Consider the following 20,669-nt stretch of genomic DNA (forward strand, 5'->3'; position numbering starts at 1 on the left):
ATCTTCCAATAGCTTTGGGCTCTAGTTCTGGGCTGATCTGGTAGGACAACGGACACGAACCGGCGTACTTTTGGAGTAACTGGTCCAGCCTCGCTCTCGGACAGTCCCTGTGGACTAGGTAGCCCCGCTGTACTCCGTAGTAGATTGACAAAGTACGAATGAAGTCATTGATGCTGGGAACCAATACCCGGGGGATTGTGGGATATTGGACATAACTGTAGAGTTAAATAAAATAAGGCAAATTCAAGGCGCAACTTCTATATCCAACAACTTTCCGAGGAACCCTCTCCCCCTGATGACGCGGATAAGGACCCGTCAGCCGTTAGCCTGTTTGGGGGGCCATGGGGCAGTTAGTGGAGGAGCTAAACGGCTCAGCGCGGGGCTCATTGCGCATATGCAATAGGTGGGAGAAGATCATGGATGTACGAGACCATGTTAGTTGCAGCACTAGAGTCGGAATAAAAAGTCTATCACATTTGTGATTTGACAGAAAGTGAAAGAAATAGAGTGGATGTAAGGGAGAACCTTGAAGAAGAGAGAGAGAGAGAGAGAAGCTCTTAAAAGAGTCAGGTGTCCCCTTCCCGCTTTATTAATCTTTCCTCACCCGGGCTCTCTTTTCTACTTCGGATTCTCTCATCTTTCTTTCTACTTATTTTCTTCTTCTATAATTTTACCTCCTCTCTATCCCCTTCCTAGCAGACATCCCTGCTACCTGATACCATGCGTATCACCGTCAACGTCATCCGCCCCGAGCAGGCGGATTCGGACATCATCAACCTAGAAGTGGGCGGCGATATGCCAATCTCACTCCTCAAAGACATTATCGAAAGCGATACTACCATTCCACCCGAAGCCCAACAGCTCGTCTACAACAACCAGCTCCTCCAGAATCCTACCCAAACCCTAGACCAAGCCGGCATCACTGAGGGCGACATGCTCGGTGTGCACGTCGCCTTCCGAGCTCCCCCATCCCAAGCCACTCGCCCCGCCGCTTCCAGCTCCGTCGCGCCCAGACAGAACATGCAACCCCGCCCCGGCATGCCGGACCCAGAAACTATTCGTTTACATATCCTGGGTGATCCCCGTGTGCGCGAGGCCGTGCGCAGGCAGAACCCAGAGCTCTCTGAAGCCGCGGATAATGCTCAGCGCTTCCGTGAGGTCCTGCTTAGGCAGCAACAGGGTGAGGCGCAGCGGGAGGCGGAAAAGGAAGCTCGCATTGCGATGCTCAATGCCGATCCTTTCAACCACGATAACCAGAAGGAAATTGAGGAGATTATTCGCCAGAATGCGGTTACGGAAAATCTACACAATGCCATGGAGCATCATCCTGAGTGTATGTTTTTATGTCTTCGAGCTGGCCTGCCAGGCTGCTGGATTGAGAATGACCCAAAAGCTAACCGAATCTCTTTCTCTAGCCTTCGGTCGCGTGACAATGCTCTACATCCCCGTCGAAGTAAACGGCCACCGTCTAAACGCCTTCGTCGACTCCGGCGCTCAGGTGACCATCATGTCGCCCGAGTGTGCAACATCGTGTAACATAATGCGCCTGGTAGACCGTCGCTACGGCGGGATCGCCAAGGGTGTCGGGACCGCCCCGATCCTAGGCCGGGTTCACTCCGCCCAGATCAAGATCGGCGAGATGTTCCTGCCCTGCTCCTTCACCGTCATGGAAGGCAAGCAGATCGATCTCCTCCTCGGTTTGGACATGCTCCGCCGCCACCAGGCCTGCATCGATCTCCGGCGTGGCGCCCTCGTCATTCAGGACCAGGCTGTTCCCTTCCTCGGTGAGGGCGATATCCCCAAGCACTTGACTGAGGAGTTCGAAGCCGAACCTACGGTCAAGGGTGCCGATGGTGCCGAGGTGGGTGCCCGCACCGGCGCGGTCACGCATAAAGCGGAGAACAATCCCAATGCCAATGCCACTCCCAATAATGTCTCCGCCTCCGGGTCACAGCCAAGAATCAATATCCGGCCTGCGCCCACTTCGCGGTGGCCGCAAGACTCCATTGCCAGAATCACCGAGTTGGGATTCTCGCGCGATGAAGCTGTCCGGGCTCTGGATATGGCACATGGAGACTTGGAAGGGGCGATCGGGTTTTTGATTTGATCTATATGGCTTCCGCTTTCTGCATTTACATTCAAGGGCGTTTTTGGTCGGGATGGGGACTTGTATTAGCGAGATTTGATCAAAGCACGTAATGATGTGTACGATTATAACGCTGGCTGCATTATAATAGATTGTTTTGTTTATTTTTTCTACAAGTAACTCCCTTATGTAGGCATTTTTATTCCCGCTTGCTTTTCGGCATTAGTTTGTCGCGTAGACGGAATACCATGTCTAGAGCCATGTATCCGCCTAGAATGGGTTAGTAACCAACTGCGACATTCTATCAGATTGTCTTTGGACTGTACATACCTAACGCCATATAGGGAGCATACAGCATGGTAAGCTGCTGCTTCTCGGCGACCGAGCGGTCAGTCCAACTCCATACAACCACCAGTGATGTCAGAGTGGTGATAAAGGCCTGGATACCAAAGACGAGGAGGTGTACAGGGACGAGGGGGTGGTCTAGATGGATTGGAAATGGTGTTAGTTGGGTGCTTATTGCGTTTTTGTATTTGTTTTTTTTTTTTTTTTTTTGGTTTAGTGTGTAATGTGATTCCCTGATCGGGGTGAAGATGATATGTAGGTATGTGGTCAGATTTCCAGATATTGCATTCGATCTAGATATGTAATGGATAAGATGTGATGTAGGGGGGATGGACTGGACTGGATAGACCAGGATACAAGGGTATACATAGTAACATGTACGATGTATGTACGGAGCACGAGCTTGGGATAAGGGACCGTTTATGACAAAAAAATACCTTTAAGCAAACCCCGAGCAGCCCATATGGAGAGTGGGAGGTGGTACAGCAGCTCCATCCAGATGAAGACGGTGAACCATGTTGGGGGATCTTCGAAGAATTTGTCGCGATAGGTTGTTATGTAGAACTCGCGCAGGTTATGGGAGAGGTTTGTTTGGAGGAAGGTTGGTAGGAGGGGGACTGTGTCGATTACTATTTTGGGTGTTAGTGTGCATGCATATGTGAGGCTATTATCAAGGTATGAAGGTATGAGGGTATGAGGGTATGAAGATAGAGAATCATACGGAGAATGATCGGGACATGGGTGACGAAGAATAGGAGATAAGCCAAGTCCCGTTTACGGGTGCAGATGGACATGTTGAGATGTGCTGGGTCATATGCAATGCGAAGTCAAGGGATAAGGTGTATAGTGTACTCCGTGTTAGTGTATGAGGGTGTTGATGTGTTGATGTGTTGATGTGTTGACGTGTTTTAAGGGAAATGTTTAAGGGGAAGAGAATATCAGGTGACCTAAGGAACAATCTGGAATAGATCAAGTAAACTCTTCATAGTTTGGATAATTGCTTTTTCTTGATATTTAGTGTCATCTTAATATTTAGGGTACTTTAGGGTACATTACCGAGGTAAACTAAATATAAAAACATAGAACATAAAAACATCAAAACATAAAAATATAAAATATACACGTCCAACCACCTCTCTTCCTCCTTGATCTCCCATCTCACCGCTTCGCCATTTTAAGGTGGCCTGACTGGCCTACCTCGGGGAGAAGATGACTCCGAGAGATGGAATCATATCCACACTAGTTGAACATACATTGTAGTCAAGTCAAAGGACCTTGGATGTCAAGCCTAAAATTACATCAATACATCAATACATCCGGGATAAGGTAGTCATGCATGGACCATACAGGGAACTTCCTAGATAGTCTTTGATAGGTCAACGAACTAGGCATATACCGGTAGACCGCAAGATCGGGATGCCCTAATTAGCTCAGGACAGGGTGTTCTTCCTTGCCTTCTTCCTTCTCGCCTTCTTCCTTTTCGGAATTAGTTGAATTGATTTCCGCTTTATATCCCGTTTCTCCATGGGGCTTCCTAAATAGTTCCACTAACGGAGCAGTTAGTTCACTATGCCGAGGAACATGTGGAATGGCCGAATCATTATCTCCGCATGCATAGATCACGGCAGATAATGCAATTGCTATTCGGCCTGCATTATGCCTTATCTTCGAGGTATTCACACATTACCTAGGTATACCGTAGCGGTGTAAGACCATTATGGAAGCTTTAGAAAGGGGGAGGGGGGGAAAAGTGGGCGAACGGTAGTGGAACGGGGATTTGCAGTGGATTGACATTGGATAGTGGATTGACATTGGATAGTGGATTTGACATGGGTTTGATTGTTTTTTGGGGAATTTTAGTTGTTTTTTTACTTATTTTATTTGATTTACCTGTTTTATTTTTTTTCCCATTATCTCTCTGACCGCTGTTCACATCTTTCCACTCGGAGATGAAGGGAAAGAAACTAGTGTTTTAGTTTGACATATAGGAGTATACAAAACTTATATATAAACCTCAATCCCACTTCTCTTTTTCCCCCTTATCCATCTTATCCATCTATACTTTACTCCACCTTATAGATATAATCTATATCTATATCTATACATCTATCTATACAATGCCTTCCTCAGCCCCCCGTCGGCCCAAACAGCCCAAAAAGCAAGAACCCATCAGTTACGACATCAACATCCCCTATGTTGATGTAGACAAGCAATCCAAAATCTCCACAAAATACCCCCAATACCTTCCTTCCTGGGATCCAATCTGGTTCGATCCCCTTCAACCTTTCGAATATGAAGACCCAGCCCTGCGCGTCCGTAATAAATCAAAACCAAACCTGCTGCCCCCATCCGCCAAAGTCTCCCACATCCAGCCAAGCCTAGGAACAATCGTTGAGAACGTCCAGCTCACAGATCTATCTGCCGCGGGAAGAGATGAACTCGCCCTCCTCATCGCAGAGCGCAAGGTCGTCGCTTTCCCAGACCAGGATCTCATCGATGCAGGCCCAGACGCGCAGGAATCGTTCATGCGCCATTTCGGTAAACCGAATTACCAGCCCGTCTCCGGTTCAATGACCGATCATCCCGCTTTCCATATCATTCATCGGGATGGAAATAGAGATGAAATCGCCCGTTTCTTGCAGCAGCGCACCACAACCACCCTCTGGCACCAGGATGTCAGCTATGAAATCCAGCCTCCCGGATATGTCATGCTCGGTCTCCTACAGGGCCCCGAAGTCGGCGGTGATACGGTCTTCGCTGCCACGGATCTAGCCTACAAGCGCCTCTCGCCTGCTGTTACGACTTTCCTCGATGGATTGAAAGTGACGCATTCTTCCGCCAAGATGATTGGCCATGCCCGTATGACGGGTGGCTTGGTTAGGAAGGATCCCGTTGATACGGTTCACCCGCTTATCCGCGTGCACCCCGTTACCGGAGAGAAGTGTATGTTTTTGAATGGGGAGTTTATTACGAGGATTGATGGTCTCAAGGATTCTGAGACTAAGTGGGTGTTGGATTTCCTCATGAATCATCTCGTTACCGGTCATGATTTCCAGGTTCGTGTGCGTTGGCAACCGAGGACCATTGTGATGTTTGATAATCGGTCGACTATTCGTGAGTTTTTCCCCTTTTCCCTTTTTTTTTTTTCTCTCTTTTCAACCTTTCGGGATTTGGAATGGACGATCGACGATCTTTTTTGCTAATAAACTTTTAGACTCTGCCATTGTGGATTACTTGGATGATGATTACGGTGCTAAGGCGCGTCATATCTTCCGCTTGATTGCTCTGGGTGAGAAACCCATTCCTGTGTATGAGGACGAGGATGAGGATGAAGATGAGGAATTCGAATAGACTGCATAATGTGATAGATGGGATCATGTCGGTGTTTTCGGTTTTGATTATAGATTTTTATTTTTATTTTTATTTTGTTTAATTTAATTTTGATTTTTGGAAGATTCAAAAGAGTAGACAAGTGAAAGATTGAAATAGTTCATTTGCAATGTGAAAATCAGGGTTATACTCCCTGTATCTTAGATCCAAACCCCATTTGACTGTGAATTCGTTTTCATTACCACCACCCACGCCTAGAGTTACAAAAGAATCCCAAAAAAAAAAAAAGCACCCGATCCCTTGAAAAAAAAGACCATATGTCAAGTAAATCTCAGGAGTCACCGCCACGATCTGCAAACGCTACATGGCCAGTTCCTCCACATCGCCTCCTCAAGGAAACGCCACATTACCTAAGAATGTCATCGATCCGTGACCGCAAGTCATGGGCAATCTCCAACTGCTCCCCACTAATGACACCGCTCTGCTGCAGGATCAACAGCATCTCAGAAACACGCTCGGCAACGATATCCGAGCCGAAAACCATGCCGCCCAGGCGCACGGTCTCATGGAACCATCCACTCAGCAGGTACAGCAGGTCGTGTGCGATAAACCGCCGGTTTGACCCGTGGAAGGGTGCCTCGTCCGTGTAGTACATCGTCTCCAGCACAGCGTACAGGGATTCATGCGCCACACCAAGATCGATGAACAGATCCACCACCCAGGTCGCCGGGCCGACGTTACGTTGGAACTCCAATGCATACCGCTCCAGCATGGGGACAAGCTCGCGGATGGGGAAAATGGTCTCGGACATCCGCAGGCGACTGCCGAGGCTGCGGACCTTGTCGATCACAGCTTCGTAAGGTTGCGGTGAGCCGCGTTGCACGGTGGCGTCATGGACCCCCTGGATCAGGTGTTGCCAAGTTGACTTGACGTCGGCCGCATTGCGATGGTCGGCTTGATAGAAGATTTGGAGACAGATGTCATGGTAACTGGCGGAGTCGGCGTATTTATTGAACAGCTTTGAATAATGTTAGTATCATTGATTTTTAGTCTGATTTGCGGGGGGGAGGGAAACTTAGCACTTACGGTACTAATATCCATCACGGGTCCATCGACCTCACGCAGGATCTCGGGTTTCCGCTCGGGGAGAATGCGCTCGTCATCCTTGAGTCTTTGAAGAAGGTCATCCTGAATATTGGCCACGTCGATAAGGTTCGAAATCTCTTGCAGCAGTCGCTGCCTTGACTGACGCCCAACGTCCGGTGTGAAAATCGAAGCATTGGCGCGGGCCTGACCAAGGTACTCAATACGACGGCTCAGGGGCAACACGAAAGCACTATTGGCCAGATGGAATTGAACCTGGGCAGTCTCAAAGAATCGTTGAGACTGGGCATAGAAACGCCAGAGTAGATCAGCATGGCCTAGATCATCGTTCGACTTGCGCTGAAGGTAGGTGACCACGAATGGGGACTGAGTCTGCAGCAACCGATCGTTCCAGCCCTGCTCAAGGTACCAGTCGTACAAACTCGTCAGGAACACTTCGTCGGTAGAATCGGAGATCACGCCATAGGCCTCGTTCTGGCGTTTCGCAATGGTGGTCAGCTGGCCATCAATCAGACCGGGGTCAGATGCAGCCAACTTGTCAACCGCAAGCACGACTTTGAAGATGAGATCGTAGCACTGCTTGCGGAAATAGAAGTATTCCTTGCGGGGGTCCTGGGTGGTTGTGAGCGTGAGCTGGCGCTGGGATCCAAAGGGAATAAGGGGGATAAGCACCTGTTCGGGACGCTGATCCATAATCCAGGAATAGGCAAGGTTTGATTTGTCGGATCGAGCAGCAACGTTGAGGGCAAGCTGAATGGCACCTAGAAGAAAAAAGAAAGAAAAAAACCCAATTAGTACGAGATAGCAAAGACCAGGATCACGCAGCATACCTGCAAAGAACTGGTTGACAATGAAATTGTCCACAGCCGAAACCAGATAATCCATGGGTAGGTATTCGGCCACCTGCTGGAAGAGATGCAGACTCTCGTTCAGCAAGTTGCGGCCCAGTTCCGTATTGGCACCGGCCTCAGTCGCACGCTTCAGCATCTCTTGTGCCTTGAAAATGACCACATCCTCTGTACTGCAGAAACTGCCACATCGTCGCCGAAGTGCATCCGCCACGGTCTCGACGTTGGAGCCCTTGGCGATGTTGCGGTTAACAATGCCCTTCACAAGCTCCTTGGCAATGTCATGTCCCTTGCTAGAGCTAAAGAGCTCCTCAAAGGTGAGGCTGAGGAACTTTTCCTTCGATTCGGCTGGCAAAGTCGCCACAATCTCATCAACCCGCTCATCAAATAGAACAAGGATAAATGAGATACCCTCGATCGTGTGTGATACCAACTGAACCAGTGAGTGTAATGCGCGGTGCTCGGCTTGCAGCGCCACTTCTTCTTGCTTGCTGTTTACCCGGGCAAGAGCGTCGGGACCATTGAGACCATCGATAAAGGTCTTGTTCACCTTGAAGAACTCTGCCAGTGAGGAGAGATCATGCTGGACAGTCTGCAGTTTACTGGAACTCACGGACGCGGAAACGGACTGTGCGCCATTAGGTCCATTGCCCACCTTGGCGATCTTTTCTTTCCAGATAGATCGCAACAGACGGGAGATGTATAGTGCAATACCCGTGTGTCGAGGAGAGGGCTGCACTGCATCAAGAGCAGATGTTGAGCCATCCGCAATAGCATTTTCATTCAGATGGGCCCGACCACCTTGAGTGATGAAAGCCTGGCGTGCTGCCGCCAGGATGTCCGGATCGGTAATTCGGGTCAGTCTTTGATCAGGGGAAATTTCCATACCCTGGCCACAAGCCACCGCCAGAGCAGTCGCCAGCATCTCGCTCCGTCCATATGTTCTAAGGAAATTTTGGATCTCGCCGCTCAATCCCTCATGAGGATTGCCGCTGCTGCGGAGCAAAGCCGCGAAGATATCCACGAGACGACGCCGACGAATGATATGGACTCCACCATTAGTCAAGATCGCAATCTCAGCAGCCGGGTGGTCGAATTGAACGGCCAGCTCGTTGGTCACCGGTGACGGTGCCGAAACCAGACCAATATCCTCAGCCTTGCCTCCCAGGTCCAGGATGATCGCCGACTCAGCGGCTTTGCCACTGACCGAGCTTTCCTGGTACTGAGCGACCCGACCAGAGTCAGGGGTTGAGATGAAAAGGGTATCAATCTTTTGCTGTGGATCCTTGGTAGTAAAACAGAAGAAATAACCCGGGGAATATCGCTCGGCAAGGCGAGTGGGTGAAAGTGTGTTAATCTGACCAGCAGAAGGGGAAACCGCACCAAGAGGTGAAACAAGTGAGATGGGAGATGCCACCCCGCTCACGCCAGGGGAAATATCGACGGGCGGTGTCTTGACATGCAGTGCTTGCATGCTCGTGGGAGGGCTGGTGTAGGTCGATGCAGGCGCCCAACTGTTTGAACCAGTAGCGCTAAGATAAATCCGATAGCCTGTCGCCGTCGTTGCAACTAGATGATAACGCGAGGCTTCTGTGGCTGGCACTGGACTGATCGACACAATCTTGACTCTAGGGTTGAGGGTTTCGTTTGAGGTGATGATGTGCCCAATATTAGAGTAGATGTCCAGAGCGCGTTTGGTGATTGCAAGTGTCAAAGTGCCTTCAGGTCCCATGTGGAATACGCGGATTGTAGACGCGGAGGAGAGTGTGTAGAGCAAGTTCCGGCTGTCGTCAAGTGCCATCTGCACTACATGCTCGGCAGCACTCTGTGCAAGGTTTGTCAGGCTCATCGAGGGCCTGAAAGCCGATAGACGCGAGCTGGTATGGTTGACTCTGCCACAGCGGCCCTGGAACCACCTTTCCTCCTGTTGGTAAGTGACCTCGTGCACATCGGTGTCGGACGATCCTCCAAAGAAAATGCGTCCAGTGGATGCCGATGCTGCGAAAACATTTATATCCAAGCCACGGACTGCTACCGACATCCCTGTATGATACAAAGAAACCTGTTGACCTCCGCTGGGCGTGTTCTCATAGCCCATTCCTAGCAAAATGATGTCCGCGGTCGTCGCAATGACCAGTAAATGGGTAATCGCAGGCAAGAAAACTCCCGGGCGCGGTTTGGTCAGCTTGACAGCATTGATGCTGTTCGGCTGTTCCTCGAATCCCACCAATTGCGGGTTGGGGTGTGTGAAATCCCAAATGTACAATGCATTGTCAATAGCGACCCACGCGTGGTTTAACTCGGCAAACAGACCCATGCTGGTCGATACTTGTGCGCGGTTATATTGATCGAAGATCTGGTCGGGGATATCGTACATTTTGACTTTTTGAAATGGTGCCCATGATTGAGATACGGGGATGTTGTACTCAGACGAGGAGCCCTCTTGTTTTTTTGGTCAGTCTTGCTTCGGGCACACTTGGTTGGGGAACCCTTACGAGATAGATAGCTGTCAAGGTCTGGATAACGCGATTCGCTTTGCAAGCTGCTATTGATCGTTCGCGCCCCGCGTTCCTCGGTGCTCACTGTTTGATTTTTGGTCTTCGAGGCCGCTGGGGGAGCTTTGGCATGGGCGTCTGGGGTTCTGTCTGCAATGGCGACTTGCTGGCCAGAGGCCGTGCTGTAGCTGGCGCCGGGGTCTGAAAGTAAGCTCCAGGAAGGGGTTTCTGCGGCGTCGCCGGAGGGAGATTTGTTGGAAGAGTCGGATACGACATGGCGGCGGTTTTAAGGAGGGAGAAAGGGACGATCCCCCGCTAGAAATCACAAAGAAGCTGCAGTGTAGGTCGGGCGAGAAAAAGAAAGTAAAAGATATGTGGGGGAATGACGATGGGAGAAGGTCTTGGGAGGAGATTGGATTATTCAAGGTCTTTGCGAAAAGAGAGAGTCAACACCTGGGAGCGCACAGACCAATTGGGATCTTCCGCCTTCACGGTATTGATTGTTGATTGTCCCCCAATTCCATTGATCCCTCAATTGAGCTTATTTCTTATTGTCTAAACTGTCAATCAAAATGTTTCAATCCGTCCGTTTTTCTTCACGCCTCCCAGCTCGTCTGGTACGGTGGAATTCCACCGGTCCGGTCCTGCCACCCTTGATGGCTACTTTGCGGACTGATCTGAAAACTGCCATGAGAGCCAAAGACACCACAAGGTAGAGAGATCCTTTCCACTTATGTTTTGGGGGTTTAGAAAACTTATTGTCAGACTGAATGTACTTCGTGCTTTGATCTCCGAGACCAACAACGCTGCCAAAACCGCCTCGCCGATTCAGACAGACATCCAGCTCTTGTCGCTTATCCGCAAACGCCTGAATGCCTCCAAAGATGCGGCAAAGGAGTTTGATGCCGCTGAGCGTCCAGATCTGAAGGAGAAAGAGGATGCACAGGTTGTGGTATTGGAGGAATATGCTAGTCAGGTCAAGACCCTCCCCATCGCCGAGATCAAGGAAGTTGTCATCAATCAGATCGCTGCCATGATCAATGACAATACGAAGCCCAACCAAGGAACCGTCCTCAAAGCTCTCTTTGCTGCAGGAGGCCCTCTAGATGGCAAGCCAGTGGACCGGAAAGAAGTTGCTACCGAGGTGAAGAACGCGCTCTCTTGAGCTTACATTTTACAAAATTGTATATTAGTGTCACAATAGCCTCAGTCAAGGGCATTCAAATCTCATTAATAATTCACAGAAAGAATGAATTCCCAACTCCTATTCAACGCCAGCCCGAAAAGTTCATGAGCAGAAGAAAGCTACTCCTCCAAGAGATGTCATCAGAACACCCAACCACCACCATCGGTCTGGGTTGATCAGCTGCTCTCTAGCGATCAGCTGCAACCCTGACTTTGATGATAGTTCTCGCTTTCGCGTGTGCCCTGTTGGTGTGGGGTTCAATGTCGTGGTGGGAAGCATCTTTGGTGGCTGGTAGGCGAGAAACAGGGGATGGACAAGTGAGCCATCAGCCCTAGTCAAGTCGAGGCGTTTAATGCGATTGAACTTGTCGGTATATACGGAGAATTCCTGTGTGCTGTCAGAATGCGCCGGCGGAGAGAAAACGACAGATAGACGTACCTTGAACTCCTCGGTGGTATTGAACCGTGTGTACTGGCCTGTCTCCTTCCGGCAGGGGTCGGAGAGTAGCTGACGACCATCGACGGCAATTGGCGTCAGAATTAGTGTTCCGTTTCCGAACACAGTATAAGCCCCGTGTTGCCATTGCAGGATCCCTCCTGGGCATGATGGGTCAGTGGCTGGTCAATATTAGTACAATGTCGGGATGTATATATCCATGAGTACTGACGATTTGAGATTGCGCGGTAGTATGCCGACTCATAATTCCCTTCATCATCAAATGAGTATGAAATGCCCGTTAGATTCGGCTCGAGTAACTTGTCGTTAAGCGGATCGTAAAATCCCTATGCGCGTTAGTTTCGTCATTTGTATACTGCATAGAGTAGTTCCACATACTGGACCAGTAAGAACATCACGAGATTTGGTAGTCCATGTTCCAAACAAATCATTCGCGTTCGCCAAAGCGGCTGTGATTAACAGACTCCAAATCAACAACATCTTGGTTGACAAAAGGAAAAATCAACAGAAAGGGAGTATTTGAAGGACGCCCTTTATTGGGTGGAGACCAACAACATAGTTCAGCAAGGCCCTGGAATGGAAGGGTTGATGGGGATATTAGGACCAACCAACTTACTAATAAGAAGTTTATATATAAATCTGAATATCTCAATCTTCCATAAGCCCCAAATTCAATATTATCTACAGTTCTTATTTTCATTTTCTATAGAAAATCTCACTACAGCCAACCACCTCTGATTCCTATGTATTTTAAATTACTCGTCAAGGTGTTAAAATGTTTTGAAAATTACAAAGCAAACCAAAGGTCTTGTAGTGTAGTGGTAAGCACACTGGTTTTTGAAATGATTTGATTTCAAAAAATCGTTTGAAAATTACCAGTGACCCCGGTTCGAACCCGGGCAGGACCTTTCATTTATTTTTTTGACTTTTTTTTACCGTCCATTTTTTTCCGGTTCTATTTTGGAACAGTAACTTAACCTACTTCCCCGCGGATGACTCTAAGCTGGTATTATTATCTACAACTATCATAGCAAAATGGCGTTTCAGGTCGCAAAGCGTGACCTTCGCAAGAGGATGCGCTCAACTCTACAGAGTCTTTCTGCAACCTCAATAAGTCAACAATGTCAGAATTGAATGATGGTCTCTGGGTTTTCTATAACTGACTTACCCCAGCCAGCGCGGCAACAACCAAGTTCTTGTCACTGCCCGAGTACCAAAACGCCAAAAGTATCGCCGTATACTTGTCGATGCCAAGTGGGGAACTCTCAACAACTGGAATCGTAAAGGATGCTCTACAGCGTGGGAAGAATGTCTATATCCCGTATATTCACACCCAGGACAAAGCATCCATTATGGACATGTTCGCGCTCGGATCCATGTCCGAGTTCGAGTCATTACAGCTGGACAAATGGGGAATCCCATCACTCCTATCTACGCAAATCGACGGTCGACCGAATGGATTGATACAGGGCTTGGATCTTATTGTCATGCCGGGCATGGCCTTTGACCGTGGGTTCCGACGACTTGGTCATGGCAAAGGGTATTATGATCATTTTTTAACGCGATACTCAACATCGACCCACAAAATGCCATTCCTCGGTAAGTAGTCCCAGAAACAATCCGTTTATCCCCGACTGAACTCCATGGTAGTTGCCCTTTCTCTCCAAGAACAGTTGCTCGCCGAGGATATTCCTGTGGTGGAGCACGACTGGTTGGTAGACGCGATCGTGGTTGGTGATGGTCAATTCTTGGATCGCAGGGTGTAGCGCAAATCGAAACAGAAAAGGAATAGCGAAAATTCAAACAGCCTGAATCAGAGAGACATTGTCTCCCTTGAGGAGGATCTGGCCTGTGGCGCATTAGTTAGCGGTGTTGTTCATGTGTCTTGTCTTTCCATTTCAATTTCATCGTACCGAGCGGCCTGCGCTTCTCTTCCTCTGTCTTAGTTGCCAGGCGTACTTCAACAGCATCATCAATGACCAGGTTCATGAATTCATCAAAGCCCTAGCACAGGTTAGCTCAGATGACAACCAAAACGGAATCGCCGTAAGGAAATACATACACGGATCTTCCCCTCTATCCGGAAAGCGAGCTGCTCATAGAGCCAGACTGAAACAGTGCTGCGTTTCTGCAGGAGACTGAAAATGAAGTGAATCGGAGCCAACAATGTCTTGCGGCCAGCCATGATGTGCGGTTATGTTGAAAGTGATAGCTGTCACACGGGAGACGAGGCGAAGAAAGCTCTGGCGGGCCTGGCAGTCGTCCCGTGATTTGATTACCGTAATACGGTTATCTTGTCACAGACACCCCATCCCACCTTCAACTTGCTTTCCCCCTCTTCGAACCCGTTTCCGCAGTCAGATGCTGATACATTTTTGATACACTGCTGAGCCTTGATTAATATACCTAGTTCAACATGGCCAGCAAGGAAGCCGGGCAGGCATTCGCCCCGGTCCTGGCGGCCGTCGCGACAATGCAAGGAAATGCGTCTAGGACTGAGAAGACTCAGGCCCATGAATTCCTTGAGAAGTTCCAGAAATCGGTACGACTCTTTCGCTTAGAATTGACTGGTATTGTTTCGCTAATCTTCAATCCAACAGATTGAGGCGTGGACAACAACCCATGCTTTATTGCAGTCCCCCGATGTGCCAGTCGAAGCCAAACTATTCGCCGCGACTACACTAAAAGGAAAAGTAAGGGTATTCTTCCCTGATGATTTTCCCCGTTTCTAATTGCGCAGATTATATTCGATCTCGATCAACTCCCTCCCGACTCAGTATTGGCCCTACGAGACTCAGTCCTAAACCTATTGGTTGCATTTGCGCCGGGCCCGCGCCCCATTCAGACCCAGCTATGTGTTTGCTTGGCCAGTTTGGCGATTCAGATGGTCACATGGAAGGACGTGCTGGCGACTGTCGGAGCAGCCCTAGGAAACAGCGCGGGGGATTGTGTGCTGGAGTTCCTGAAGATCTTGCCGGAGGAAGTCACCGAGGGTCGCAAAATCAACCTCAGTGTATGTTCTGTATTGGCGTCTACAAAAGGTTCAAGCTGACATTTACAAAAAGGAAGACGAATTGTTCATGAGAACCAAGGAGCTGTTGGAAGACAACGCGGAGCAGGTCATGCAGTTGATGATCCAATACGCTCAGTCGTCGCGTACGTATCTAATGACTATGTCCCATTCTCTTAACAAATTAGGATTCAAAATTGACTGTCGACAGCTGCCGCCGCAACCAACCCCCGTCTCCTCGACTGCGTTACTTCGTGGTTACGTGAAATCCCCGCCGCCAAGGTCATTGAGTCGCCCCTCATGGACATCATTTTCAAAGCATTGGACAACGACACATCTTTTGACGCCGGTGTCGACTGCGTTTGCACGCTTTACCGCGACACAAAGGACGTGGACGAATCGTTGCCCGTCATTCAAGCTCTTTATCCGCGATTGATGGCACTTCGCCCAAAAATTGCCGAAACTGCCGAGGCCGAAGATTTGGAGGCTTTCAAGGGTATCACAAGAATGTTTGCGGAGGCAGGTGAAGCATGGGTTGTCCTTGTTGCACGTCTCCCGGGTGAGTTCCAGGGACTCGTTGAGGCACTTCTCGAATGTTGCGCACGGGACTGGGAGCGCGACGCAGTGTCTCTGACTTTCATTTTCTGGTACGAGCTGAAGCAATATATCACTCTCGACCGGTACAACGACGCTCGAGTCGCTTTCCAGCCCGTCTTTGCCCAGTTGGTGGACATCATGGTGAAACACCTTGAGTTTCCCAGTCCGGAAGACGGCGAGGCCGAGGATCTGTTTTCTGGAGACCGCGAGCAGGAGGAAAAATTCCGTCAATTCCGCCATGCAATGGGCGATGTTCTTAAGGATTGCTGTGCCGTTGTGGGGGTGAATGATTGTCTTGGTAAGATCTACCAACTGATCCAGCAATGGGTTGCCAAGTATGCATCGCAGTCAAGCAACGAGCACGTTCCTCATTGGCAGGAACTGGAGGCCCCTCTGTTCGGTCTCCGCGCGATGGGCCGCATGGTCGACCCTGAGGAAAGCACTATTCTTGGACAATTGATTCCTCTGATCGTTCAGATTCCTGATCAGGAGAAAGTGCGATTCCAGGCAATCATGGCCCTGGCACGCTACACCGAGTGGACAGCTCTCCATCCCGAAACTTTGGAAGCCCAGCTCAACTATGTGATTTCTGGTTTCCACCATTCCTCCCAAGAAGTTGTGCAGGCCTCCGCTCTTGCCTTCAAATTTTTGGGAACAGACTGCCAGAAGTTGCTTGGTGGTCATATCGCCCAGCTCCATACCTTCTTCGAGTCGGTCCTTGACAAGCTGAAGCCCACCAGCCAGGAGGAAGTCACTGAAGGTGTTGCCGCGGTGGTTTCAGTGCAACCCCATGAGAAGATCTACGATTCATACAAGATGTTCTGCGACCCGATCATGGCCCGGATTATGAACCTTGCCAATAATGCGCAGACTGAAGAAGGCCAGCGAGCCGTGGCCGATCATCTACAGCTGATTACTATCTTTGTGCAGGTGGTGACTCCGATCCTTGCACCGGGAGAAGAAAACCCTGCCGTTAAATACTGTGGCGAGGTTCTACCCATTATGACCACCATTGTCATGAACTTTACGTCTTCTACGCCTATTCTCGAGCGAGTGTGCCGATGCTGGCGATACATGATCATCTCTTACCGCACGAGCATGATTCCTCTTTTGCCGACTCTGGCTCAGAGTATCGCGAACGGATTCCAGGCCTCACGCGAGGGTTGCTTCCTGTGGGCTACGGATGCGGTGGTGCGCGAGTTCTCCGATGGTGCTGAGTACGTTGACCAGGCTACCAGTGATGCCGTTTTCCAGTTCTATGAGCAGCAAGCCCTTGCTTTCCTGCGGATCTTGAACGACCTCCCCCCACAAAATCTGCCAGATGTGATTGAAGACTTCTTCCGTCTTTCCTCTAACGCCGTTCGATACTACCCCAAGAAGTATATCACTTCGTCCCTTGCCGTTCCCATCTTCTCCGCCGCACTCAGTGCTCTCACTCTTCAACAACTCGACCCTCTCATCGCTACGCTGCATTATTACCGGGATTTGTTCGGATTTGCATTTGACAAGCCTATGGTCTCCCAGTTCACCAGTCCGGAAGGCCAGCCTTACGTTACCCCGCCTGAGGTTCGCGAGGCCGTTAAGGCCTTGATTATCTCGCAGGGCCAGCCTTTGGCACAGCGTGTGTTGACGGGCATGATGTTCACTTTCCCAGGTGACTGCTTCGCTGATGCGTCGGGGGTATTGATGACGATGTTCGAACTTCTTCCCCAGGAAACTGGGGCATGGCTGCAGGCCACACTTCAGATGTTGCCTAGTGGCACGATGAAGCACGGCGAAGCCGAGCGACTGCTGAAAAATGTCTCTGACAAAGTCCAGTCAGGAGAGACCCGCAAAATCCGTGTTCTCCTCCAAGGTTAGTCCCCGTCTCCTTGTGTTTTTTTTTGGCTTTTTGTCTCATCTAACCTCGCCCAGACTTTACCAACTCGTATCGCCGCCGCAATGTAGCCCCACGTGATGGCCTTGGCCGTCTGGAGGCCGCCCGATTCCGATTCAGCGGATGAGAATGTCACTGTAGATTTTTCGGTGCTGATCAGCACTAAAAAAAAACGAACCCCCGGAAGCATTTACACAACATCTGGCGTCAGTTCCTTGCTATTAGCGTGCCATGTGGTACGATACATGATGGGATGGCATGAACTCGGTGTGATGATTAATGACCTGCTGGTACGCCGGCCTGACCAGAACCTCTGGCTTTGACATTGCTACCATTCAGGTGTTGTACGAGGTCAACCTGTATCTAGGTATTCAATAGTCGCGACTCATTTCTGCATTGAGATGCAGCGCACTTTCTGTGTGTGGTCATTTGATTACGAGTAATGAATCTATTGAGCATCAGCACTCTCGTGGGATATATATATATACCTGGTTAGACGTAGGGATATATAGTAGAATAGACCTATATATTCTTACAATACTATACTCTACTATGCTCTACTATAGCATATACTACTTTGGGATATACTACGCGGACAGGCCAATAAAGTCATCTCCGCCACAACCCCACCGAGATCTCCGCACTTCCCCCGGACAACTCTCTCCAAGTCCCCTATGAGCTTCATTCTTTGACTCATTTCTACTCTCTATTGGACCCTAGTTTCGTGCTCAGACATTCTTTCCCGATCCACTCTCTCGGTGATCATCGTGCCATGGCATGAAAAATGGAGATCGACGGTCAACCCTCTAAGAGACGGCGACGCAGTCGCAAAGTTCTCTCCGATCGCAAGTTTGAATGCACCTTCGAAGGCTGTGGGAAGAGCTATTCTCGCGCCGAACACCTGAGCCGACATGCACTCAACCATACCCCGAAACAAATTTATCGCTGCGACTTCCCCAACTGTTACCGGTCCTTCGTACGACAAGACCTCTGCACGCGCCATCGTGAACGTCACACCACCAGCGGTTCCCAACTCCAGAAACGAGATCATTTCACCGAGAATGACACGAAAAATTCCCCGCCTTCCTCGCCTGCTATCACCGCGTCCGAATACTTTGTTGGCTCGGAGGAGCGTAAATCTTCGGTGACAACATATCCCCTCACCACCGGAGTGGATAGCAATGAGATACCAGTGGACCAATACACGGACTTTCCGGCGGTGCTGGACCAGCCTGATAATCTCATCGACCTCGACTCCATGTCCTACCCAATCTTTGGCGGGGAAACCTATAACCGATCACCATTCGCCATGGCAGATGATTTTGCAGCGTGGCTATTCAGCGAGCCACTCGCGCCGATGGGCTATGGAATGGTCCCACTTGTTCAAAATCAGTTCTACATGAATGAGCCTGCATATAGCGACAACAATTTCTGCCCGGTGATTCCACAGCATCCGATGAGCGTGACGAGTATTCTAGACTCGGGGGCACCTCCGGCTGTCATCTCAGAAGCCAAGCGTCAGGAGCTGTTGCACTTGATGTCGACGAGATTCAATGAAGCGGCGTATGCGGCGGGCGCTAAACGCAAAGATGCGCTGATGGACGGGGATTTAAATAATGACCGACATGCTTTGAGCTTGCGCATGATGCAGACGTACATTGGATCCTATTGGTACCACTTCCATGCACAACTTCCAATGTTGCATGAGCCGACGTTTAGCGCTGATCGTACCCCGAATTTACTACTACTAGCGATTATAGCGATTGGCGCGGCAACATTGGATAAAATTCATGGCCAGGCTGCTACCGAAGCAGCTGGTGAATTGGCTAGCTTCATTGCCTGGCATTTGCGTTGGGAAATCTTCATGGATGCGGATTTTCGTCCGCCAGCTAAGCTTTGGGTATTCCAATCTCTATTATTACTTGAAGTTTACGAGAAGCTCTTTTCTACACGCTCATTACATGAACGCGCACATATCCACCACGACACAACACTCACGCTCATGCGTCGAGGTAGTTCGCTCATCGGTAACTTTTCATTTGCTACCCCGGAAGCCAAAGAAGAAGACGAGTCATGGACAACCTGGATCAAGGCTGAAGCGACTCGGCGCGTGGCATTCGCTGCCTTCGTGTTGGACTCAACGCATGCCATTATGTTCGGCCACTCAGCCAAAATGGTGGCCCATGAGTTGCGGCTGCCACTGCCCTGTGATGAGGCGCTGTGGGGTGCAACAAGCGCTGCCGAGGTCGCTCGCGTTCAAGCTAGTCTGCAGTCGCACGGTGTGCGGCCAATTATGTTCCTCGATGGCCTCAAGCGCACGCTCAATGGTCAGCCCGTCCGGACCAACGCGTTCGGGCGAATTGTTATCATGTCGGGTTTGCTGAGCGTCTGCTGGCATCTAAACCAGCGAGACTTGCAGATTAGCTCGCTCGGTGTGGGGCAGACCCTTGGTGGGCGAGATAAGTGGCGGACAGCACTTCTTCGGGCATTCGATAACTGGCGCCGTGACTTCGACGAAGCTCTGGGTCCGTCGACCACATCCGAGTCGCGCAACGTGCTGCATGGGCTGGCCCATATGGGCTCTCATGTCGATATAGCCGATCTACAGATCTTTGCAGGTGCTGGCCGGCTAATGGGCCGGTCTATCACAGCGCGTGACTACGGCGCCGCACGAGAAAAGACCGAGAAATGGGCAACAAAAGCTTCGGCGCGGGATGCCACATTCTACGCCCTCAAGTTCCTAGCTGCCTGCTTCTTAAATCCAGCTACACAGCCTGGAGAGTATGCTGCACGCGATGACTACCTGTTAAACCGGCCGTGGGTTATGTACTTCGCAGCGCTGGTAGTATGGACCTACGGGTTTGCGCTGGATGGACCCTTGCGTCCTTTCCCTATTCTCATGACGATGGCCGACCGGGAGCGCGACATGCAGGCTTTCTTGCATCGCATGAGCGAAATCCAGGAACCCAACGAATTGGAAGCCATGAGTGGACGCAATGGGTGTCTCGGTCTGTTAATGATTCTCCGAGACTCCTTTGCCAAACCGCGGTGGGAGTTGTTAGGAGAGGCGGCGCGGCTGCTGGACAGCTGTATCGCAAAGCTGCAGTCGTAGCATGTATGATGTTGTTTATATACCAAATGATTATGTTTCTATTATTTTATGATTTGGCACTCTTAAAGTATGCACCACACTATAAATAAGTATACAACCCCTGTAAATAGCGCCATGTAGCGTTGCCCTAACAACCACCGTCGATCCCACACCCAAGTTCCCCCCCGACCTTCACCTCCTAATCCGCATTTTTGTTTCCAATCTCCAATACCCCAATTTCTAAA

General features: G+C 49.9%; 10 protein-coding genes across 10 annotated transcripts; 6 read left to right on the forward strand and 4 right to left on the reverse strand.

The window, feature by feature from the left end:
- Positions 1-720: 720 nt before the first annotated feature.
- On the forward strand, positions 721-2,107 carry ddiA (putative DNA damage-inducible v-SNARE binding protein Ddi1; the record flags this gene model as incomplete). Its single annotated transcript, XM_056876716.1, has 2 exons — positions 721-1,333; positions 1,416-2,107. The coding sequence occupies 2 exons, from the start codon at positions 721-723 to the stop codon at positions 2,105-2,107; spliced, it is 1,305 nt and encodes a 434-aa protein (XP_056728904.1).
- A 178-nt stretch (positions 2,108-2,285) lies between these two features.
- Positions 2,286-3,282, reverse strand: N7487_008987 (EXPERA domain-containing protein; the record flags this gene model as incomplete). Its single annotated transcript, XM_056876717.1, has 4 exons — positions 3,153-3,282; positions 2,869-3,060; positions 2,417-2,569; positions 2,286-2,356 (listed from the first exon to the last, which is right to left on the reverse strand). The coding sequence occupies exons 1-4, from the start codon at positions 3,223-3,225 to the stop codon at positions 2,286-2,288; spliced, it is 489 nt and encodes a 162-aa protein (XP_056728905.1). The 5' UTR covers positions 3,226-3,282.
- Positions 3,283-4,548: 1,266 nt separating this feature from the next.
- On the forward strand, positions 4,549-5,782 carry N7487_008988 (TauD/TfdA dioxygenase family protein; the record flags this gene model as incomplete). The annotated part of the gene is made up of 2 exons (XM_056876718.1): positions 4,549-5,545; positions 5,646-5,782. 2 exons carry the CDS (start codon positions 4,549-4,551, stop codon positions 5,780-5,782), a joined length of 1,134 nt encoding a protein of 377 aa, XP_056728906.1.
- Positions 5,783-6,167: 385 nt separating this feature from the next.
- N7487_008989 (putative non-repetitive nucleoporin) lies at positions 6,168-10,484 on the reverse strand (the record flags this gene model as incomplete). Its single annotated transcript, XM_056876719.1, has 5 exons — positions 6,168-6,779; positions 6,848-7,626; positions 7,696-10,155; positions 10,209-10,246; positions 10,297-10,484. 5 exons carry the CDS (start codon positions 10,482-10,484, stop codon positions 6,168-6,170), a joined length of 4,077 nt encoding a protein of 1,358 aa, XP_056728907.1.
- Positions 10,485-10,736: 252 nt separating this feature from the next.
- Positions 10,737-11,384, forward strand: N7487_008990 (uncharacterized protein). The gene is made up of 2 exons (XM_056876720.1): positions 10,737-10,920; positions 10,974-11,384. The coding sequence occupies exons 1-2, from the start codon at positions 10,781-10,783 to the stop codon at positions 11,371-11,373; spliced, it is 540 nt and encodes a 179-aa protein (XP_056728908.1). The 5' UTR covers positions 10,737-10,780; the 3' UTR covers positions 11,374-11,384.
- Positions 11,385-11,496: 112 nt separating this feature from the next.
- Positions 11,497-12,330, reverse strand: N7487_008991 (uncharacterized protein; the record flags this gene model as incomplete). The annotated part of the gene is made up of 4 exons (XM_056876721.1): positions 11,497-11,781; positions 11,833-12,011; positions 12,062-12,176; positions 12,229-12,330. 4 exons carry the CDS (start codon positions 12,328-12,330, stop codon positions 11,497-11,499), a joined length of 681 nt encoding a protein of 226 aa, XP_056728909.1.
- Positions 12,331-12,885: 555 nt separating this feature from the next.
- On the forward strand, positions 12,886-13,616 carry N7487_008992 (5-formyltetrahydrofolate cyclo-ligase; the record flags this gene model as incomplete). The annotated part of the gene is made up of 3 exons (XM_056876722.1): positions 12,886-12,973; positions 13,024-13,449; positions 13,501-13,616. 3 exons carry the CDS (start codon positions 12,886-12,888, stop codon positions 13,614-13,616), a joined length of 630 nt encoding a protein of 209 aa, XP_056728910.1.
- A 33-nt stretch (positions 13,617-13,649) lies between these two features.
- On the reverse strand, positions 13,650-14,035 carry N7487_008993 (small nuclear ribonucleoprotein E; the record flags this gene model as incomplete). The annotated part of the gene is made up of 3 exons (XM_056876723.1): positions 13,650-13,699; positions 13,764-13,854; positions 13,913-14,035. 3 exons carry the CDS (start codon positions 14,033-14,035, stop codon positions 13,650-13,652), a joined length of 264 nt encoding a protein of 87 aa, XP_056728911.1.
- A 149-nt stretch (positions 14,036-14,184) lies between these two features.
- On the forward strand, positions 14,185-17,523 carry N7487_008994 (mRNA transport regulator MTR10). The gene is made up of 6 exons (XM_056876724.1): positions 14,185-14,392; positions 14,451-14,543; positions 14,591-14,863; positions 14,916-15,006; positions 15,072-17,312; positions 17,372-17,523. Exons 1-6 carry the CDS (start codon positions 14,267-14,269, stop codon positions 17,458-17,460), a joined length of 2,913 nt encoding a protein of 970 aa, XP_056728912.1. The 5' UTR covers positions 14,185-14,266; the 3' UTR covers positions 17,461-17,523.
- Positions 17,524-18,117: 594 nt separating this feature from the next.
- On the forward strand, positions 18,118-20,445 carry N7487_008995 (putative C2H2 finger domain protein; the record flags this gene model as incomplete). The annotated part of the gene is made up of 1 exon (XM_056876725.1): positions 18,118-20,445. One exon carries the CDS (start codon positions 18,118-18,120, stop codon positions 20,443-20,445), a length of 2,328 nt encoding a protein of 775 aa, XP_056728913.1.
- Positions 20,446-20,669: the final 224 nt, after the last annotated feature.

This window comes from Penicillium crustosum (assembly GCF_028827405.1).
Source record: "Penicillium crustosum strain IBT 35664 chromosome Unknown utg000003l_segment0_segment0, whole genome shotgun sequence".
NCBI classification, from domain to species: Eukaryota; Fungi; Ascomycota; class Eurotiomycetes; order Eurotiales; family Aspergillaceae; genus Penicillium; species Penicillium crustosum.